We start from the raw sequence: 22,074 nt of genomic DNA on the forward strand, positions 1-22,074 counted from the left end.
TCTTCTGCACAGGTGACTTATCTGTTCTCATTTATTTATATTAATATGGACTTGGGCATTTATTTTATACATTGGGTTATACTACTACTAAATTCTGTTAATATATAATCCTACCAATACTCTTTTACTCTCTTGCTCAAATTGTTGCAGCTTTAGCTATTGGGGACCATTCAGCTGGTTCCTGTGCCCATTTCACATATCCTCATCCTTGTGGGGTTTGGGGTGAGGGGGAGCAGTGGTGAGTGGAGTTCCTTTTTATTTTCCAGTGACTGCAAAATGCTCCAGGCTCATCTTATATATTTCATGCCCCAGTCCTAGAATCCGGCATTTCTGCAAGGAACCTTGGTTCCTTTTAGTGGAGAATGGTATTAGAAAGCAAGATCTCTTTTTAATTGCTCCAAAAGATAGCTGATTTTCTAAAGTAAAAATAGTGGCAATGAATTTTGTGTTTATAACACATGTAAAAATAAAATATATGACAACAAGTGATGGAGGGTGGAATTAGAAATATACTGTTGTAAGTCCTAACTCTACACATGATGTGATATATATTTGAAGGTGAACTCTAACTAACTAAAGATGTATAATGTAAACTCTAGTGCAACTATAGAAAAAAGATTTAAAAAGAGGTATAAATAGTAAGTCAGTAGAGGAGATTAAATGGAATTATAAAAAATGCTCTAATAGCCCGAGAAATGGGAGAAAAAGAAAAAAAACAAAGAACAGAGGGAACAAATAAAATATATCTAGTAAGATTATAGATTTTAATCCAGCCATACAAGTAATCATGTTGAAAGTGGTCATAAACATTTAAAAGACAAAATGTCAGATTGGTTAAAAAAGGAAGATCATACCATGCACTGTCTACAAGAACCCGACTTTAAATATAGAGACATAGGTAAAAGGATGGAGAATAACATACCATGCAAACATTAACCCAACGAAAGCTAGAGTAGCCATATTAATTTCCTACAGTGTAGACTTCCCAGTAAGAAATATTATCAAGGATTAACAAAGACATTACATAGTCCATTTTCCAAGAAATAAGTATCTTTAATGTATATGCACCTAACAGCAGACTTTCAAAATACGTAAAGCAAAACCTGATAGAACTAAAAGGTGGAATAGAAAAGTCCACAGTGGTAGTTGGAAACTTCAGTACTCCTCTCTCGGTAATTGATAGAACAAGTAGGCAGAAAAATCAGAAAGGATCTGGATGACCTGAGCAATATTCAACCAACCTGACCTAAGAGATGTTTATAGAACACTTCACTCCACAACAGTAGAACACACATTTTTCTCAAGGGCACTTGGAACAATCACCAAGATAGACCATATCCTGTGCCATAAAACAAACCTCAACAAATTTCAAAGAGTCAAAATCGTAGATTATATTCTCTGACTATAATGAAATCAATAACAGAAAGACAAGAGGAAAATTTCCATATATTTGGAAATTACATAGCACTGTTTTAAATAACCTGTGGGTCAAAGAGGAAATCTCAAGGGAAATTTTGAAATAGATATATATATAACATATCAAAATTTTGGAGACCACCTAGAGTAGTGTTGAGAGGGAAATTTTATAGCATTAAATGTTTGTATTAGAAAAGAGAAAGGTCCCAAATCAGTAAGCTTTTACCTTAAGAAACTTCAGAAAAAAGAGCAAACTTAACCCAAAGCAATCAGAAGAAAAGAAAAAATAAAGAGCAGAAGTTAATGAAATATAAAGCAGAAAAACAGTAGAGAAAAGTAATCAAACAAAAACCTGGTTTTTTGAAAAGATAATAAAATTGCTAAACTTATAGTCAAGCTAACCAAAGAAAAAGAGAAGACACAGGTTGTCAATATCTAGAATGAAAGCACTTACATAACCCAAAAGACACTAAACAATAATAAGGGAATACTATGAACAACTCTGTTCCAATAGATTTGATAGTTTAGGTGATGTGGGCAAATTCCTTGAAAGATACAAACTACCAAAGAATTACCAAACTACCAAAGAAGAAATAGTTAACCTGAATAATAAATATCTTTAATAAATAAATATTAAAGAATTAAAGAATAAATATTAAAGAAATTGAATTCCTAGTTTAAAAATCTTCCAAAAAAGAAAACTCCAAACCCAGGAGGTTTTACTGGCAACTTCTACCAAACGTTTAAGAAGAAATGATGTTAATTCTACATAATCTCTTTCAGGAAAATAGATGAGGAGGGGACACCTCTCAGCTCATTTTATTAGGCTAGCATTACCCTAATACAAAACCAGAATAAGGCATTACAAGAAAAGAAAACTATAAGCCAATATCCATCATGAACTCTAGACATAAAATACTCAACAAAATATTAGTAAATAAATTCATCAATATATAAAAGTATAATATATCAAGACCAAGTGAGTTTCATCCCAGGAATGCAAAGCTTATTCTAAATTTGAAAATTCATCAATGTAATTCACCATGTTAATAGAATTCAACATTTATTCATGATAAATCTTTCAGCAAACTAGGAAAAGAAGGGAACTTCTTTAACCTAGTAAAGAGCATCTACAGAAATCCTACAAATAATATACTTAATAAGGGGAAAGCATTCAGTCTTTTACTAACATTAGGAACTAGGCAATGATGTTTGTTACTCACTACTCATATTCAAAGTTTTACTGGAAGTCCTAGCCAGAACAGTTATAGCAAGAAAAATAAATAAAATGCATACATATGGGAAGGCAGAAATTAAACTGTCTTTTCACAGAAGACATAATTATGTATGTAAAAAAGCATGTAAAGAATCTACAAAAAACTCCTGGCACCAATCAGCAAGTTTGGCAAGGTTATAGAGTACAAGATCAATATACGAAAGTCAATTGTATTCTTATACTAGTAGTGAACAATTTGAATTTGAAATTAAGGAATACCATTTAAATAGCACCCCAAAAAAAGAAATACCTAGGTACAAATCTAACAAAACATGTGCATGTTTTGCATGCTAAAAACTACAAAACACTATTGAAAGAAATCAGAAACTTAAATAAAGATATCATGTTAATGCATTTGAAGAGTCAATATTGTCAAGATGTCACTTCTTAAATTGATCTGTAGATTAAACACAATCCCAATCAAAATTGCAGCAAGCTTTTTGGAAACTGTTTTGACTGGATACTGTAAAGGATAGAGACTATAAAATTGTACAGAATCACTGTCCTCAAGATGGTAAATTTGTTACACACTCAGAAACACGCACACTTTCTTTCTCTCAAACAAATAAGTGAATACATTGTAGATAAAGCCAGGTTTCTCAATTTTGGAGGAAAAAAGTTATAAATAAGCAAGGTGGGCGGGCATGGAAGAAGCTAGAATGAACCCTTCCGGCTTGTAGTTGGAGGTTTCTGTATGAAATTTTTTTTTTTTTTAAAGATTTTTTTTTTTCCTTTTTCTCCCCAAAGCCCCCCAGTACATAGTTGTATATTCTTCATTGTGGGTCCTTCTAGTTGTGGCATGTGGGACGCTGCCTCAGCATGGTTTGATGAGCAGTGCCACATCCGCGCCCAGGATTCGAACCAACGAAACACTGGGCCGCCTGCAGCGGAGCGCGCGAACTTAACCACTCGGCCACAGGGCCATCTCCTGTATGAAATTTTTTTTAACGTATATACAGATAGATACGTACAGAAATATAGATATGTATAAACATAAATTAGTATATATTGTATATTTCCTAGCTGTGTCTTCTGAGAGGGCCTTGAAACAATATCACTTGGTAACTCAGCACACCTAGTACTCAGATCTTAGTTTCAAAACACCGTTCTCCCCTAAAAAGGAATCTGGACTCCTTGGAGAAGTAATTGATTGTAGAGCTGGGCCAGGGAAAATACAAGATGAGCCAGAGGTGCCAGAGGATAAGAAAGTGCACATCCAAAGTTTATAGGAACCAGCCTTTCAGAAGAGCTCCCAGTAGCCAAAACTAGAACAATTTAAGCAACAAAATAACAGTAGTATTGGAATATAACCAAGGAATAAAAAATACTCAGTCTGTTACTGATATAAGTAAATGATTGAATGAATAAAGGGAAAAGGGACGACTCTTCCTTACAGAAGAATTCTAATTAATGCATGTAGCAAATGAGAGAAATAGCAAATCATCATTATAACACTACAGTACAGAGGTAATTGTTGCAGGCCAGGTCAACAGATGAATGCTAAGATTGGGGTAAAAGTTTAAGGAGAAACAGAATATTTGCATAGCCTCAAAATGTCTCTCCCCGAATAATTCTTTGTTAAAAAGGGAAAAATAGTGATTTTACAGTGGAGAATCCTTGAAGACACTACCTTAAACCAGAAGATCAAGGTTAACATTACTAGTAATAGGATGACGTGTCTTCTGAGATGATGTGCTCAGAGGGTCGCATCACCTCTGTGGTATTCTTCCAAAAGTCCATGCTGTCTAACTATGAGAAAAGATCAGACAGACCCAAACTGAGGGACATTGTACAAGATACCAGACCAGTAGTCTTCAAAAGATCGTGAAAAACAAGGAAAAACTGAGGAAATGTCACAGACCAGAGGAGACTTAAGGATCCTTGACAACTAAAGGCATATGGGATGCAGGATCTGATCCTGGATCAGAAAAAGGACATTGGTGAAAAGACTAGTGAAATCCAAGTAAAGTGTGTAGCTTTAGTAACTGCTGCGTTATTTTGTTAGTTTTGACAATTGTATCGTGTTTCTTGGGGATGTTAACATTGGGGGAGGCGTGTGATGGTATGCTCTCTTTGCAACTGCTCTCTAAGTCTAAAATTACTTCAGATACAAAGTTAAAAATACATACATATATAACAAAAAAATATACCCAAAAAGAAGGTCCTGAGAAAAAATGGCATTTAGAACAGTCATTTGTCACCTTTCAGGAACTGGATGTAGAATACCTACCACTGTCTTTCAGAAGTAAAAGCTACAGAAAGTTTAATTTAAGGCACAGAAATATGTTTATAAGAAGTAATAGTAAACTGCACAGTTTAAGGACAAACTACATTTAGGCATTTAGCAACTTGCCAAGATTATCTCTGTTCTTTTTTAAGAGATCCTGAAGCATCTCCATGGAATATTCAGAATTTGCCACGTAAACTTACATCCTTACTCCTTTATAGGTTAAAGTGAAAACTATACACACACACAGATACACCCCCACAGTATTTTGATGTTTATCTTATAGTTGGAGACATGTAAAGATATCTATAACAAAACAGTTAAAGAGCATTTTACCAACATTTGAAATAGCAGTTTTAGGCCAAGTGATTGCTTTTTGGAAGAAATAACCAGCCTCCTTTGTATTTTACATCATTTGTTTGCAGATAAACCTGCTTTCAGATTGGGACTTCCTGTATCAGTGATGCTTATAAAGACATCTTTCACAGATTGACAAAGAAGCTTGACTTACTCAAGTAAAATAAAAGAACGAGTTAGTAGATTATTTCTAGCAAATTCGTATTTTCTAGATTTTTGGGAGAAAAGGAGCAAATATGTTTCATTCATCTCCTTTCTATATGTGACTTATCAGTTCATTTCTCCTCCAGTCTCATTTTCTTCATATATATGGTTTTTCTCCATTGAAATTATTTTATTCATGTGAAAACTTTATTTGCAAGTGATAAACATATATAAATCTGTGTTATTTAAAACTATTATACTTATTAACAAATGTTTGAGTTCAAAATAAGAAAACAAAGTAATTTCTGCCACCAAGGAACAGAGCACAGAATATTATAGAGGAGATAAGTGGACATGTGTCACCAGGAGGCATAGGGATGGAAGGGTTAAGACGAAGTATAGAGTTAGTATTCTTGAGGTTCCAAATATAAACTGGAATCGCGATTAGGAATCCTTTTAAAATACTGTCACAGTAGCATGGCTGTGTGTAAGCGAGGCCAGCATAAAAGCTGACCAAGTTATGGGGAGGGGTGTCTTTAAATCTAAAAAATTTAAAAGAATCTTTCTAGTCTTTTGAAATCAACTACAGGTACAGAGACAGTCAGTAATTTATATCTGTATTTGTTGGGTATTTAGTCATCTTTTTAGAGTTCCAAACAACTGCTAGTGTCCAAATAACATGTTTTTCTAAAGAAATATTTTATCTTCGAGTACCAATAGTCTTAGTAACTTTCTTATCCCTCTTCTATGCTGAGTGCAGTCGGAGGAAGAGGAATTGGAGTTGGTGAGTGTGGGTTTCTGCTTCAAGGGAGTTGAAAAAGATGTAGAAAGTACTAATTCTCTTACATGTTTTTATATAACCAGTGTTCCCTTTGTTACACAGATTTTTTTTGTTATTAAACACTATCCAGACACTTTGAATAACTAAACCAACCTACTGGTACTCAGAGTCTAGTTTTTGTATTTATAATTATATATCTTGACCCATTTTATTTGTTGGAGGGAACATTGGAATAGAGCCTTTAAAAACAATGGCTGTCCATGATCACAAGACACTTGCTAAAGATTTTTTTTAAAGAAAGATACAAAATACCTTATATAGTTCCCCAAATTATTAACATATTTTTAGAAAATGACTTCACCCTCAAAGTTCCTTAGATTATACCACACAGTCTTGTGTTATTTCTCTGTCGTTCAAAAAGATTACATCATTTTTGGTGAGGTCACCTTTTTCAGAGTTGCAATTATTTCATCCTGCATGAGACGATCTGAACCACAAGGGGGTTCCCTGTTTGTGAAAAGGAATGTCTGTCACTGAATATACACAAATTTACTTTTTTACTGTCAGAAGATATTCTCTTCTTAAAAGTAGCTATTATCCTTTTTCCAAAACAAATGATTCTATTGAATGAAAATAACTTTCAGTTGATCTGTTTCTTCTTTGAGAACTAAAACCCAAACCTCACAGCAGTGATCGTATGAATTCAGAGTCAGCTGCTAATCGATGACCTTTATGGGGAATAAAAACTTTAAAATGTTTAGTTTTTAGCATGGACAGGGGTTCACATTGCATGAAAGCATGGGGAAAGGCATCTGTTGGTATTGTTTACATTTTATTGTTATATATGCATGCTGTTGTGTTTTGCACAGTTTTTTTCTTTTCAGATAAGGTTGTCTGTTCTTAAAATCAGAGATTGTTCTCTAACTTTGTGATCACACAGTTTTGGATGTAGTCTTGTACTGGTTAACTAAAATACACTAATCAACTGTCATTGTGGTGTTGGATTATATTGTGCAGTTTTAGACTGTCTTTTGGGGGAAATAGTTTACTTAATGATACGATAATGATTAGCAAATGTAAGTTTATAATTCAAGATAAAATAATTCATCTTAGGTTAGCTCTCACTATTTACCCTTAAGAAGTTTCCTAAATGCTTCCTTGTGAATTATCTAGCAATATGTTGCCCTCTAGTGCTTCCAGAAGTCCTTACTCTTAGCAAACTCAGTGCCATTGAGATTAGGATCTCCAATATTGGAGTCTCACTGGTACACACACACCCCACCCCATGTTGAGCTCCCAGGAGATTGCTATGGAGATGAGGCCATGGTGTAGAAAGAGCCAGGCCCAAACCATGTCATGCTGTAAGTTCCAGTGACCAATCTGTAAGAACAAATTCAGCCCAAAGTAGATCTCTATCTCAAAAATTCGTCAAAATTATAAACCTGATGCTCAGACTAAAATGTATTCCCAGTTGTCATACATCAACTTTCTGCTTTAAAGTACACCCTCAATTACGGAATCTCAAAGATAAATTTCTAAATCTTTGAAGACTATAAAATCTAGAAATCATAAAAATAAATATTTGTAATGAAGAAACAAATACATAACCAAAAACTATAAAGTTATTCATACTCTGTAAAACTTGTGCTAATTCAGACTCTAAAACTTAATTTAAAATTCAGAGCTTTGTGTGTCAGAACCCAAAATATAATCAGAAACACAATCTGTCAGAATGTAGGAAGTTGTTCAAATTGGTTTGAGCTCTAAAATATAGTGGTGTGAGGAAGTATAGTGCCCTGGAGCCTACACTAAAGACTTCTGGTGAGAGCCGGGTCACAGAGATTCCTCAGAAGCCTTGCAATCCCAGAACAACTTTCCTTCATGACGGCTCCAGGGAAATAGCTATGGAGCAGAAGGAATAAATGTGTTTATCCATTTTTTTTTTTTGAGGAGGAGGATTAGCCCTGAGCTAACATCTGCTGCCAGTCCTCCTCTTTTTACTCAGGAAGAGTAGGCCTGAGCTAACATCCGTGCTCATCTTCCTCTTTTTATATGTGAGACACCTGCCACGGTGTGGCTGGATAAGCAGCACCATGTCCGCACCCGGGATCCGAACTGGTGAACCCTGGGCTGCTGAAGCACAGCGTGCGAACTTAACCGCTGCGCCAGTGGGCCGGCCCCCAATCCTATTTTTTTGTTTGTTTGTTTAAATCCGTTACATAGAAATCTTGGGTCAGGGGATTTCTTGGACAATAATTTAAGGTTATCGTCATACATTTATATAGAACTTCTCTTCCCAAAGCACTTCCCACCTGTTGCCTCACTAGATTCTCACAGCAGGGCTACAAGGCAGGCAGCACAAAGATCACTATCTTCCCTACTTTACAAATGACGAGGCTTGGAGAGGTTAAATGATTTTTCCAGTGCTCAGGAAGTGATGAATCTGCGACAGAAACCCAGGCAGTATAACCACATACTGAGTGATCTTTCTAACATCCTCTAACTTAAGATTGTGGTAGAAAATACAAACTAAAAAGAAAGAAACTGAGATCTGGATCCTTAGCCAATAATCAATGTTCAAGTGTCTAGATCTAGCCAAAGGCCTTCATCTGTTTACTCTTTGAAAATGGTGATAGAGGAAACTGAATCACATTCTCACTCTTTATAATCTCAAGGGTCCTGATAGTACTTTTATTGATATGGCTTAGACCCCCAAATATCAGTCATCAGGCTGTAACTTCTTCAATCAGGAAAAAATAGCCCTGGAATTGTGGTGGCCTTCTTGTGTACTAACCACATGGAACATGCAGTCTGTTCAGTTCCTCTGTTGCTCAGTTTTGGCAAATGTTCCCTTAAGCCAGTATAGTGAGAAACTGCTCTCCCAAACCCTTTGGGTATGAGGACATTGACTATCTTTTAAACTGTGGACGGTGGACTGTCTTCAACTAACTTGATTATTCAATAGTTGATTTTTTAAAATTATTCCCACTGTAGATAGAATAATATGTAGGTGCAGTCAATCAGCAAGCATTTAGTGTTGCTCCATTTACAGCCCTATCAAAAGCACTGTATGCAAAAGCACTGTATTCACTCAAAGCCTCGCCCTTCAGAAGAGTGCAGGGACTGAAGGTCTATGTATCTGAATCTGCTATTAAAAAATAGGTCATTTGGTGGACGATGTTAATAATGGGGGAGGCCATGCATATGTAGGGACAGGGGATATAGGGGAAATCTCTGTACCTTCCCCTCAAGTTTGCTGTGAACCTAAAACTGCTGTAAAAAAAGTCTTAATAAAAAAAAACCCACATATGTATGTCAACTGCAGGATCACAGGGAAGGAAATCCGAACACAAGCTGTACTTCAAAAAGCCGTGACTTAAACCATGTTAACGTGTAAATGCTGCAAATAAAAATAGTTTTGATCCCTATACTCATGGACTTATAATCTCTATATAGACAAATGAGCTTTGCTATCCTCAAGTATTTAAAACCCACACATATTTTACTTAGAGTAGCCTGGCAGTATTAGCAGTGGCATCAAGTCTTCATTTATGCTAACACAGAAAAGTGTTTTCACCCATTATGCAAGATTCTAATTTAAAGCTATATCTCTGACATCTATAAACTCTGTATGAAAAATACAAGGGAAAATGAATAATTAACATAAAAGTAAGTCCCTTAAAATTAAATATTTAGTTATTCCCATTAGTATTTTTTAGGTTTTCACATCATCGCTGATTCAGGAAATAATGACATTCACATCATAAAACTGTGAAAAATGTCACTTTTAAATTGAATGTTATTTTTAAAATATGTCTGATCATAAATACTTGCATAATAACACTTTCTCTTTTTTCTACTCTCTCACAGAACACCCAAAGGATAAGCAGTTCTCAAGCCACTCAACCTCTAGCTACCCCAGTAGTGTCTGTGACAACCCCAAGCTTGCCTCCACAGGGACTTGTGTACTCGGCGATGCCAACTGCCTACAACACTGGTAAGCTTGTTCTGTTTTCTTTCATGAGTTTTCTTTCTTTGTTTTGTGATCAACGTATGCTTTTGTGATTTTTTTTTTAAAAGTATATTTATTGAAATAAATTATTTCCAGTTTTTAGATTCACATTTGGATATATTAAAAAACACATGCTAGCCTTGAAAAAAATTACAAAAAATATATTGATCATAGAATGATTTCCCAACGTGAACTTTTACTTATACCCCTGACAAAGGAGCAAGTAGCTGGTATCACAGTTACTCTATACGCTGAACCAAGGAGGGCCATGGCCTGTTGCTCAGCATTTCTATGTGGTTTCTTATTACACAGTCTCTCACTCTTCAGGCTTTTGAAATAAGATGCTTTTCTCTTTATGCTGTGTTAATCTGCTTTGGGAAAGACTGAATACCTTTGGACCTCAGGACTCGGGGATGTGGCAGATGTTTAAGCTGGACTGTGCAGGTTGTTTTCCTCCGTGGAACTACCTGTTTGGTTTCTATTGTTTGTGCCTGAGGGGCAAAACCAAGACCTCCCTTCTTTCCCCTCAGAGTGAGTCGCTCCTCACCTCTGAGAGGAGCTTTTTACTCATTTATGTCTGTTTATATATTTCATCTTAAAATACCCTATTTTGGAGGTAGTCTAGGAAAATTTAAGAATGCTGCAGCTATTGGAAGGGTGCCTTTAGCTCTGCAGGTTGCATGGAGAATCCTGATGTGCAGCGGGTTCGTTGAGATTCACCATTCTAAAAAGGGGCAGAGAACTTGTGTGGTTTCACTTTCTCACCAGCGGAGCCAAACATGTGATGCTTCAAAGGAAGAAGGAAAGAGGCAAATAGTTAAATTATACCTTGCCAATCATTCAGAGACCGCAGTGCAGTGAATTTATTCTTTTATGATTCTACTAAGTAGTCTGTAGTAAAGATCATCTGATTTTGCACTTCAGGGAGGGGCTTTAGCACGGTGCTTTCACACTGCTGTCTGGAGCTCCCTGAGGCGTGCAGAGCCATTGATACATTAGATTGCCTCTTTAATTCCAAGTAGTTCTTTTAAAACAGAAACAACTTTTAAAGATTTTATTGAAAAAGAAAGTCTCTTAGGAAATGTCCACTACCTTGTCCAACAATTAATATGAAAAAATGTCCAGATCTATCAGCTGCAAACCTAGAGTAAAGCCAGGGATTATGCATTCATAGAAATCCTGTTTCAGTGCAGTGTTCACCAGCTATATGAGCGACACTCGGCTAGGGACACATATTTTCTCCCAAGTTTATTCTAGATAAGGAGACAGGACATACCTAAGTTGGTAACTATGAAGGGGAAATCCTGAGTTGTTGAGGTTACCATTTTATACTCTGAGCCTTGAGAAGGTGAGAAGGAGGGAAATCTATGAGCTAGTATGTTCAGAGGAGTCTTGGCTGAGAAGACGGGGCTTGAACAGGGCGTCAGAGTCAGATCGCAGTTTACTGCACATTTCATGATAGGTTTTTCATATACTTAGAAATTCCATTATACTTATTTTTAGAAATGCTATTGGAATAGAAAGAATTTGTTTTTTTAAAAGTCCAGAAGGAATTACCAAAACATAAAAATGGAGTTAGATTCTCTCAAAACCATTAATCACTTAGCTTCAGTCTCATTCATTCTTTTAATTGACTTAGTTTTTGTTCCTTCTCAGAGCACCTATTCTGTTTAATTTTACCCTAGTGTCTTTAACATGTTTATTTGCCTTTTTTAAACATGTATCCGTGTTTTATCTTTCTTTGGTATATCATCTACCTTTATGTACATTTTTAGAATCAAACACATTCCTTACAGTTAGTGAAGGGACGAATAAATGAGTGTTGCAAAAAGTTCAACAGTTCTGTGTGAAGGAATCCTATAGACACTTCCTCATGCCCATTAATAAGATCATTCCCATTAAGATCCTCACAAACTTATTTGTGCATCCATTCAACATATAATTTATTGAACACCTGCTGTGCCAGGCCCTGGAAATACAAGAATGCATGGTTAGCAATGGAACTTAGAGTCTATTGGGAAAAAAGACATAAAACAAACACTTCTGGGAATAATTTGTTTCAGTCATGTTAAGGGCTGCATTTGAGTTTCAACTTGAAGGAGCACACACGAGTCAACTAGGCAGAGTGTTTCAGGGAGAGGGAATACTGTGTACAAAGGATGGGAGCCAGCAGCAGCATGGCTAGAGAGAGAGAGATGGCGTGGGGTGATTGGAGATGAAATTATAGAGGTAAGTAGGGATTTTACAGGCCCTGTTCAGGATTTTGGACTTTATCCTGAGAGCATTGGGAAGCCATACAAAGGTTTTAAGCAGAGAAGTGTCATGATATTTGTTGTTTTAAGATAACTTTGGCTACAGTGTGCATAGGGCCAAAAGTGAATGCAAGGATGCCACACAAAAGACTATTGTGGTGGTGTAAGTAATGGATACTGATGGCTTGGACTAGAGTGGCGGCAGTAGAGATGGCAAAACTTGGGCAGGCTTGAGAGACAGTAGATAGAATTGACCAGGCTTGGTGGTCAGTGGTGGAAGTAAGAGAGAAGTATCAAGGATAATACTCACAGGTTTCTGGCACGAGCAACTAGGTTAATGTTGGTACCATTGCATGGTAATCATGCCATGCCATGGCAACCTTAGAGAACAAGAATGAGAAAAGTAGAGAGTCAGGACAGAATCCTAACTACTGGCTATGCTGTTTCAACTCAGTTCCTTTTTTCAAATGTTAATTCACTAGCAAGACCAACTTCTTCAAACACCTCTCTTGAGACCTGAAAAAGAAGTTAAAAGTAGAAGAGTTTTTGCCACCTCTCTTTAGAACTCAATGGAAAAGACAGGTGTTAATGATGAACTGAAATAACTCTACGTGGGAATGGCAACTACCCTCCGAAGTCTTGGTCAAAGTGATTATGACTGAAGCACTCACATAAAATGAGCTATATTATACTCTTGTAACATAAAGTTTCTTCATGAACTTGAAATTATTTTGCTTGCAATCAGGGACCTTTGACAGTCCCTGTACTTTGAACAAATGCAATTAATTAATAGTGTAATAATGTATTTACTGTCTATGTCATTAAACTTGGCACACCATGAGAAGGGGTACTCTTGTCTTTCCTATTCCCCCTGCACTTGAGGAATATGAGACTTGCTGACCTAGACTCAGTCTGGGGGAGCTGGAGTGTTTCTCTTTGTTCAAGAGGGTAGTTAGTGGTGGGTGTATTTATATAAAATAACAATTGTATAGGAACATCCTTTAATAACTGCCTTTTTATTATTTCTATTCACAAGTCTGGAAAAAGTATCTCAACTTTTTGTGAAATAATAAACTGTAAACCTTTAATACAAAATTGAGACTTATTTTATTGAAATAATCGTAGACAACAAATACAGCTAGGTCCCATGAACCTCCCCAAAGAAAAATTTTGTGGCTTGTAGACCCAAAGTCTGTTGTTTTATGTTATGAAGTACCTGGCTTTCTCTCAACCTAGGAACTTTTGAAGCTACTATCTGAAAAACAGATTTTTCATAGTGCTTTTATTATATACACTCAAGCAATATTTCTTTCTCTTTTTAGATTACTCGCTGACTAGTGCCGACCTGTCAGCCCTGCAGGGCTTCAACTCCCCAGGAATGCTATCTCTGGGACAGGTGTCAGCCTGGCAGCAGCACCATTTAGGACAAGCAGCCCTCAGCTCTCTGGTGTGAGTAACGAAATTTTCCCTGAATCTCCACTCCCAGCCTCCACACTCTTTTTCTGTCACTTACGATCTTTTGCTCTGTTGACTTTCATGTGAATATTCTAGAAGGATTCTTTTTGAGGTGGCACAAGTGTTTGTAGAAAATATTTTTTTACATAGCTCTAGATAATAGCTTGGATACTGAGCAAACTAGGCATTCCTTGAAGATACTCAGGGAGCAAAGCTTCTCCTATATGAACATACTGAGGTAGAGTCCATTACTGTCTACAGGGGTAGCAAGGCACAGATGTCATCCATAAGCACCCCTTCTCCCTAGCTACCAAAGCTTAAGCCACCCACTCCCACCCCTCCTTCCCAACCCCTGTGTTGATTCCACTGTTTGAAGAAAGGCAGCTTGAAGATATTCAGGCCCACCTATCAGCCTTCTCTTTTTTTGCTTTGGTGAATATCAGCAGACAAAGAGAATAGGAAAATGAGCTGTGCCCTTTGCTTTTTCCCTGGATTATAGGGGAGGAATGGTAGGGTTGAATCTCTTGTGTAGAAGTCAGGCTACATGGGATTCATGTGGTTGGTCCCAGCCCACTGCACACTGTCCCTCACCAAGAAGGTTCACAAAGAGAGTGTTCCTTATGGGCAGGCTGTGGGGATATAAGTGAAAAAGATTTACAGCGGCGGCCAGGTGGGACCAGACATTGCTAGCAGGAGGGAGAAGGAAAAGTGCCTTTGGAGAACCAGGATGACAGTAGGCCTGTGGAGCAGGTGGAGGAGAGCGTCCCAGAAGAGGGGTGGCATAGCAGACCCAGGTGGCCTCCATGAGGGTTGGTTGCCTCATCCCTGCTCAGAATGCTAGGGGACACCCAGCCTCCTAGCCTCCTGCCCTGTAAGTCCCCGGAGAGCCCTGTCTCAGCAAACCTTCTCCCTCCTGCATCCTGAAACAACTGTGCAATGCCTTCTGTTGTCAGTAGTCTTCTTGGGAATTATGTCATGGAAAAAGGTGCAGAGTACCTCAGGGAAATTTCTTTGCTTACACAGGTGTTTGGTCCTCGGGCCTGTGCTGAGCATCCTAAATGAACACACTAAAAATAGCCCTGCAAAAGCAAGTGGAAATGGCTTGGTGCGCAGCCTAGGGAACAAGCCTGTACAACACCCCCTACTGTACCTCTTTGAGCAAGTTACTTAGCCGTTCTGAGACTTTCCTCATCTGAAAAACAGGGTGATAGGACTAACTTCTTAGAGTTGCCATGCGAATAGATGAGTTGTTGTGCCTGCCACAGGGCCGGAGACAGAAGAAACTGAGGAAGAAGAGAGGAAGCAGAATTCAAATTGCCATGTTGTTCCTCTCCCCTTTTGGTCCATACACAGCATCAGACACTGACACCGTTTTGGATACTTCAGCTATAAAAGTACCAAGGTTGTAGGTAGTGGAGGGAGCCACTAAAGGTCTCGGCTGTACTGGGTTTTTTTCCTCCCAGGCAGTTGTGATTTCTTTTTGTGCCAATCACTGAAGGAAATGACCAAAACCAGTCTTGGGGAGTTCTGACAGTATTTCAGACCCTGGGCTCTGCCCAGTCAGGTGGTGGCTGTACTGTCACTCCGGTTATGCACATGCACTCACAAACCACCTAACGTCTTTTTTTTTTTCCCTTCAGTGCTGGAGGGCAGTTATCTCAGGGTTCAAATTTATCCATTAATACCAACCAAAACATCAACATTAAGTCAGAACCAATTTCACCTCCCCGGGATCGAATGACCCCATCAGGCTTCCAGCAGCAACAGCAGCAGCAACAGCAGCAGTCACAACCCCCCCAGCCTCAGCCCCAGCCTCAGCCCCGGCAGGAAATGGGGCGCTCCCCTGTGGACAGTCTGAGCAGCTCGAGCAGCTCCTATGATGGCAGTGACCGGGAGGATCCACGGGGCGACTTCCATTCTCCAATTGTGCTGGGCCGACCCCCAAACACTGAGGACAGAGAAAGCCCTTCTGTAAAGCGAATGAGGATGGACGCATGGGTGACCTAAGACTTCCAGGCTGGTGTTTGTACTTTGTGTTACTGCAGTGAACTGCCCTACATATCTAAATTGATAAATAAGGACATGAGTTAAATATATTTATATGTACATACATACATATATATCCCTTTACATATATATGTATGTGGGTGTGAGTGTGTGTATGTGTGGGTGTGTATTGCATACACAGAATCAGGCACTTACCTGCAAACCCCTTGTAGATCTGCAGATGTGTGTCCCATGGCAAACAGAGCCCCCTGTAGGCAGAGTTTAGTCTGGCACTTCCTTGGACTACTTGTTTCATACAATAACCAGTTTTTGCAGAGAAACGTGTACCCATATATAATTCTCCCGCACTAGCTTGCAGAAACCTAGAGGGCCCCTACTTGTTTTATTTAACTGTGCGGTGACTGTAGTTACTTAAGAAAAATGCTTTGTAGAACAGAGCAGTAGAAAAGCAGGAACCAAGAAAGCAATACTGTACATAAAATGTCATTTATATTAATTACCCAACCTGGCATGGATCTCTATTGCAAAGGGGTGCATGGGAAAGGGCTGTTAATATTTAAAAAAAAAACACAAAACAAAAAGCCCCACACATAACTGTTTTGCACGTGCAAAAATGTATTGGGTCAAAGAAGTGATCTTTAGCTAATAAAAAAGAGAGAAAATAGAAAACACGCATGAGATATTCAGAAAATACTAGCCTAGAAATATAGAACATTAACAAAATAAATTAATATATTAAGTTATAATTGGAATATGTCAGAAGTTTCTTTTTACATTCATATCTTAAAAGTTGAAGAAACTGATTTTAGCTCATGTATATTTTATATGAAAGAAGACACCCTTATGAATTGATGACTATATATAAAATTATATTCACTACTTTTGAACACATTCTGCTATGAATTATTTATATAAGCCAAAGCTGTATGTTGTAACTTTTTTTTTTTAGAAAATAGCTTTATCTTGTTTTAACTTTTTACTTTTATTTTAAGAGGGGAAAAAAACAAACAAAAATATCTTGCAAGCAGAACCTTGGAAAAAAAAAGCCATGAACACTTATTATTCTATATGTAAATTAAAAGTTGAGCCAAACTCTTTGTGTATATAGCATCTTAAATATATTATCACCTTTGATGTAAGTACCTATGTATTGTATGGTCACCAGATTTAAAGTATATTTTTGTGGATTGCCGCCAATTTGGGGGGAAAAGGCGAGATCCTTATTAAGTAGAGTATTCACTGTTTAATATTTACTATTTTGTTAAATATACTGTACTTTGGATTTTAATTATTAGCCCAGTCTTTTCAGAGGATTGTATAAAGGGGTTTCTCCCCTCACTGGTGGTGAATGTGTGATGTTACATTGTAATCTTTGTGCTGTATGGGTTAAGCATCATTATATATTTTATATGTGTACATAAATAGCAAAGTGGCAAAAAAATTGGTGTTAAGTTCATCCTGCATAAATATAAAATGTGTTGTAACAGATTTTATAAGGCATTATTTAAAACTTGCCTTTTGTGAGGGAAAAAATATAGTAGAAAAAACTGACCTAATTTAATTAATATTAGAGAAAATGGCAAAATAGTAAATGAGCACAAAGGTTTTGTAAGTGGTAAATGATTAGGGAAAACTATTTGTGAGGGAAGGGATCTTTTTTGCCTTGACCCTCTAAAATAGAATGATGCAGCTGATTACAAAATACTACCGTTGTAAATTTTCTGTGCGTGGAGATGACACTTCAGTGTGGGGAGAGATTCTCGTGGTGCAGATCCTTGGCACAGCTCTTGCCGTCCTGACGAAATCAGCGCTGCCCGCAGCGTAGATTTTGAACAAGGCCTTACTCTTACAGGAAGACAACTCAATGGTGATAGCAAGTTTGTCCATTTTCTGGGCTTGTGCCATGAACAAAATTCAAAGTCCTGTATATCTTTCATGATAGATTTTTAAATACTCCTTTTCCTGAGAAACTCAAAGTTTTAAAAATTGCTGGTGTTTTATATTTTAAATTTAGTATTGAGCAGCTACCTACAATTTTTACTTACATTTTATTTTCCCCCCTAAATTGTGTTCCTTTTGACATTTTCCTCATATGCTCTTTGTGACAAATCATCAGCCAGATTTCCTGACTGACACATAGGTATTAGGTACAGGATAAACCTGTGGCAGTCACAGCTGCAAAATGGAATAATGACAGTTTGGGTAGTAAATTTTGATAGAGGCCAAAAAAGGAGGGTGATATGCTCTCTCCTCTTGTCAGTAGAGACATTTGGCTCTTATTCAGGAAGGATTCCTTTTTCTTTAAAACGTACTTATTTTACCGAACTCCTTTCAGGCACATTTCTTCATAAGGTCACATCTAATCGAAACAAGACGGTCTCCCGACACTGACTTTTCCAAGATAACACTTACCACTTGGTAAACCGTTTCCAGCTTTCAAAGTGCTGAGTGATTCTGTTGTTAGCGTTCATGCATGTTCATGGACTTCCGCCGTACATTGGAAGAGGAGTTAACACATTCGCATTTACTGTCTATTTTCTTGTGTGCCTTATGAGATGGCTTTTCTGACTGTATCTCAATAGTCTTTCTTTCTATGCAGGTTTATAATCAGTACAACTACTGTTTTCTAAAATAATATTACACAAGGCTCGGAGTTTGTATTTCAATTACACTGACCAAGCAACAATGTATTCCTTTTTCAGGAACTGAATATTTGACTGTTAACTCTTTTCCCATATGCCCACTGTGACTTGGAGCATATGGACTTGACAGAGACACCCCTCACCCAGACACCATGTACAAACACATACACGTACACATCTCCTAGTGGAAACCAACGCAGAGCGGGGAAGACACTAATGGTGTCACTTTAGAACCTACTTTTCTTACCCTTTTAGATTCATGTGTTTTGTATGACACCATCGCAAGAAAATTTTATCCCTTCAGATGAAGTATTTTATTACTAAAAGACAAAAACAAAAAAAGCTTAAATTGCACTGGTTAAAGTACAGTTTCCAACAGCTGTGCATCCTTCAGTCCTCTAACTGGTATCACACTGAGAGTGAGAGTCACATTGTATGTCTGCAGATGGTCCCAATCAAAACTCCATCTTTTGAGCCCTAATTACATCCATTGTGTTCGAGACTAAATCAGGGGTTTGTTCTAAAAGAACAATATATGTTTTACCATTTCCTTTAACAATAAGGACAACTAATAAAGCATTAACATGTTTTCTGTATTAACCATCACGCGCACAAGAAATACATAGTAAATAAGGAACCAGAAAACTCCTGGCATTGGATCATAAGAAGCTAGATGACTAGAATGTGAAAAAGATTTTACAAATGTAAAACTTTTATTTCTCTGTAGAAACTTTTCTTCACTTTGCTGTGCAAGAAGACACTGCTTTGCTATATTTAAAATGGCTTTTTTAAAAGAGATTTATGTATTTGGTAAATGTTTGTAGTCAACAGTTCACACAAGAAGCTGTACACGGTTTGATCATGTAAAACCGTTTGGCGGCACAAGCTGGACTTTGTTGCCATCCTTGAGATGAACCTTTTAAGAAAAATAAGTTAATCTCAATTTTTCCCTGAATGTGTTGTTTTTTCTTCATTATACAATAAATATTATAGTGAACTTTTTATCAAATGGTTAAGAAAAATGCTAGAGGTCGTTGTAAACTATTTGTATCCTGCACTCACTACAGTAAAGACGGACTGGCTCTTCCCGTGTGCTCCAGACTCTGTCGTGTTTGCCCCAGTCGTCCCCTTTCCCCAGTCCCTCTCCTTTCCCCTTCTGTTCCCAAAGGCCTTTTCCCCCCCGCAGAGCCCCTTGACTTTGAGACGCGGTCAAGGAGACTGTGGCAGCACCTCACCAGCCTCATCCATCTTCCATGTTGGCTCCCGAGGCCTCCCTCTCTGGGCCGCCCTGGACCCTTTAGGAAGCAGCTCGTGATCCGGTCCCCAGCATCGGGCAGCCTGCCTGTTAGGTGCGTGTCGGTGTGGATCAGTTACACCCAGGCAGGCTCTGATGCTGACTCCTTGCGGATAAACTACCCAAGTGCGGCGGGGAGGGCGGGTGGGGTGAGGGAGGTGTGTGTTGTTAGAACTTATTATCATTAGATTCTGTTCATCTTTCAAGTTGAGGGGGTGAAATGATTTGTTTTACCCAAAATACATACATAATACTGAGCCTGGGGCAGCAGAAGACAGATTTACCAAATGAATTGTTTTATTTTCAAAAGTGGTAGATGTAAAAAATTGCCTTAAACTTGCAGTGGAAAGTGTTCTCTTCCTCTGATTTGCCGTCTAAGCCAGCTCCTAGCTAAGCAGTTTCTTTCTGCCAATTAAATTAAAAGCTAAATTTTTGTGCAGGTTTTACTTGCTGGCTACAGTGAGGCACTTATTAGCAGGTTTTGAAAGCTGGTTGAATCCTGTGGCTAAAAATACTCTAATCACAGCTGCAGCTACTTAAAATCAATTCATTGCTATTTCCTAGCTAGCTCCCATGGGTGCCTTCCTCTAGGCTTTATCTTGTTTTTAAGCTGATTCTGTATCTGACTGGCACCAGCCAAGAAAATGATTTTTCAGTTGGAGCCCTCTGCCAGCTGGATGGCTCCAGTCTGCTCCCATCTGCCTGTCCAGTCACTCACAAGGGCTCAAAATACCGCTTAGTTGTAGAACTGAGGAAATGATGTTTCTTCCCATCTTCCACAAGAATTAGGTTCCAAATAGGCACCTGAAACACTGTGGAGAGGGGCTTCTGGGGGGCCGAGTGGGCTAGTGCCACCATGCAGCAGAGTGCTTAGCCCAGTGTGGAAGAGGCAAGCCCTGATCCCCAGCTGTCACAGTATGTGAGCCGAGGACAAGCTCTTCCCAGCCAGCCCCTAGCAAGTGACTGCACACAGCTGGGGTACACCCCTTCCCTCCTTTAACACACCTTTTGCATGCCTAACTCCATCTCGGTGTCCGCTTCTCCAAGGACTCAGACTAGCAGCTGACCAGCCTAGAGGACGTGTCCTAGACTCTAGTCACTTTCTTACACACACATCATCTGCCTGCTCCGTCTATACCAACGCAGCTTAACCCAACTGGGGAAGAAAAAAACCTTGAGTTGTACTAACTGGTTTCATGTATAATCCCTTAACTTTTTTTAAACTTTATTTTAAACTAATTTTTAACTTACAGAAAAGTTGGAAAAATAAGCTTCCATATATCCCTCACCTAGCTGTCCCTAATATTAACATTTACATAACCATAGTACCACTGTCGGAACCAAGACATTAACACTGGTACAGTACTGTTAACTACATAACTTACTTGAATTGCACCGTTTTTTCCACTAATGTCTGTGTGTGTTCTAGGATCCAATCCAGGACCCCACATTGCATTTAGTGCTATTTCTCTATAACAGTCCCTCAGTCTTAATTCTTGTCTTTGAAAAGACACTTTTGGAGAATACTGGTAAGTTATTTTGAATAGTATCCCTGGATGAGGATTTGTCTGATGTTTTCTCATGACTGGAATGAGTTTTTGCATTTTGGCAAGAATACCACAGAAATGATGTGTCACTGCATCCTGAAGCTCATGATGTCAGTATGTCTTATAGGTGATGTGGACCTTGATCACTTGGTCAAGTGGTTTGCACTGGGTTTCTCCACTGTAAAGGTACTATCTTTCCCTTTGTAATTGATAAGTATCTTGGAGAGATACTTTGAGACTATACAGGGTTTTCCTCAAACTTTCACCCATTAATTTTAGCATCTTGTTTGCAACAATTGTTACTATGGTATTTGCTTACTTTCTTCTACATTTATTAATTGGACTTCTGTAAGGAAGAGCTGTCCCTTCTCCCCACTTGTTTATTTGATTATATCATTATAGACTCATGGATGTTCATTTTCTTCTATGGGTTATAATCTAGTACTATCATTATTTTGTTCTAGATATTGTAGCTTTGGCCTCTGAGAGCTCACTTCTTCGGGTAGACTCCTGTGTTCTTTGGAAAAGCCCCTCCCCACTTTTTTTAGCATTTCCTTATTTCTGGCAAGATGTTCCACACTCATATTTTCCTGTCCCAGTATTGAATCAACCACGTCTCCAAGGATTCCTAGATTCATTTGTTGGAGAATGACGTTTAAAAATC

General features: G+C 38.1%; 1 protein-coding gene across 29 annotated transcripts in view; it reads left to right on the plus strand.

Annotated features, from left to right (window-relative positions):
• MEF2A (myocyte enhancer factor 2A) overlaps window positions 1-19,657 on the plus strand; it is a 167,639-nt gene extending 147,982 nt beyond the window's left edge. For 15 of the 29 annotated variants that reach the window (XM_070619727.1, XM_070619894.1, XM_070619716.1 and 12 more), the window contains 3 exons: window positions 10,072-10,198; window positions 13,788-13,914; window positions 15,561-19,657. In XM_070619727.1, the coding sequence (XP_070475828.1) occupies window positions 10,072-10,198; window positions 13,788-13,914; window positions 15,561-15,927 (621 nt within the window). In that variant the 3' untranslated portion in view covers window positions 15,928-19,657. Of the gene's footprint in view, window positions 1-6,180; window positions 6,205-10,071; window positions 10,199-13,787; window positions 13,915-15,560 lie in introns of all 29 variants that reach the window. The other 14 variants (XM_070619713.1, XM_070619698.1, XM_070619706.1 and 11 more) reach the window with 1 other exon arrangement.
• The last annotated feature ends 2,417 nt before the right edge of the window (window positions 19,658-22,074 follow it).

This window comes from Equus przewalskii, chromosome 1, assembly GCF_037783145.1.
Source record: "Equus przewalskii isolate Varuska chromosome 1, EquPr2, whole genome shotgun sequence".
Lineage (NCBI taxonomy): Eukaryota > Metazoa > Chordata > Mammalia > Perissodactyla > Equidae > Equus > Equus przewalskii.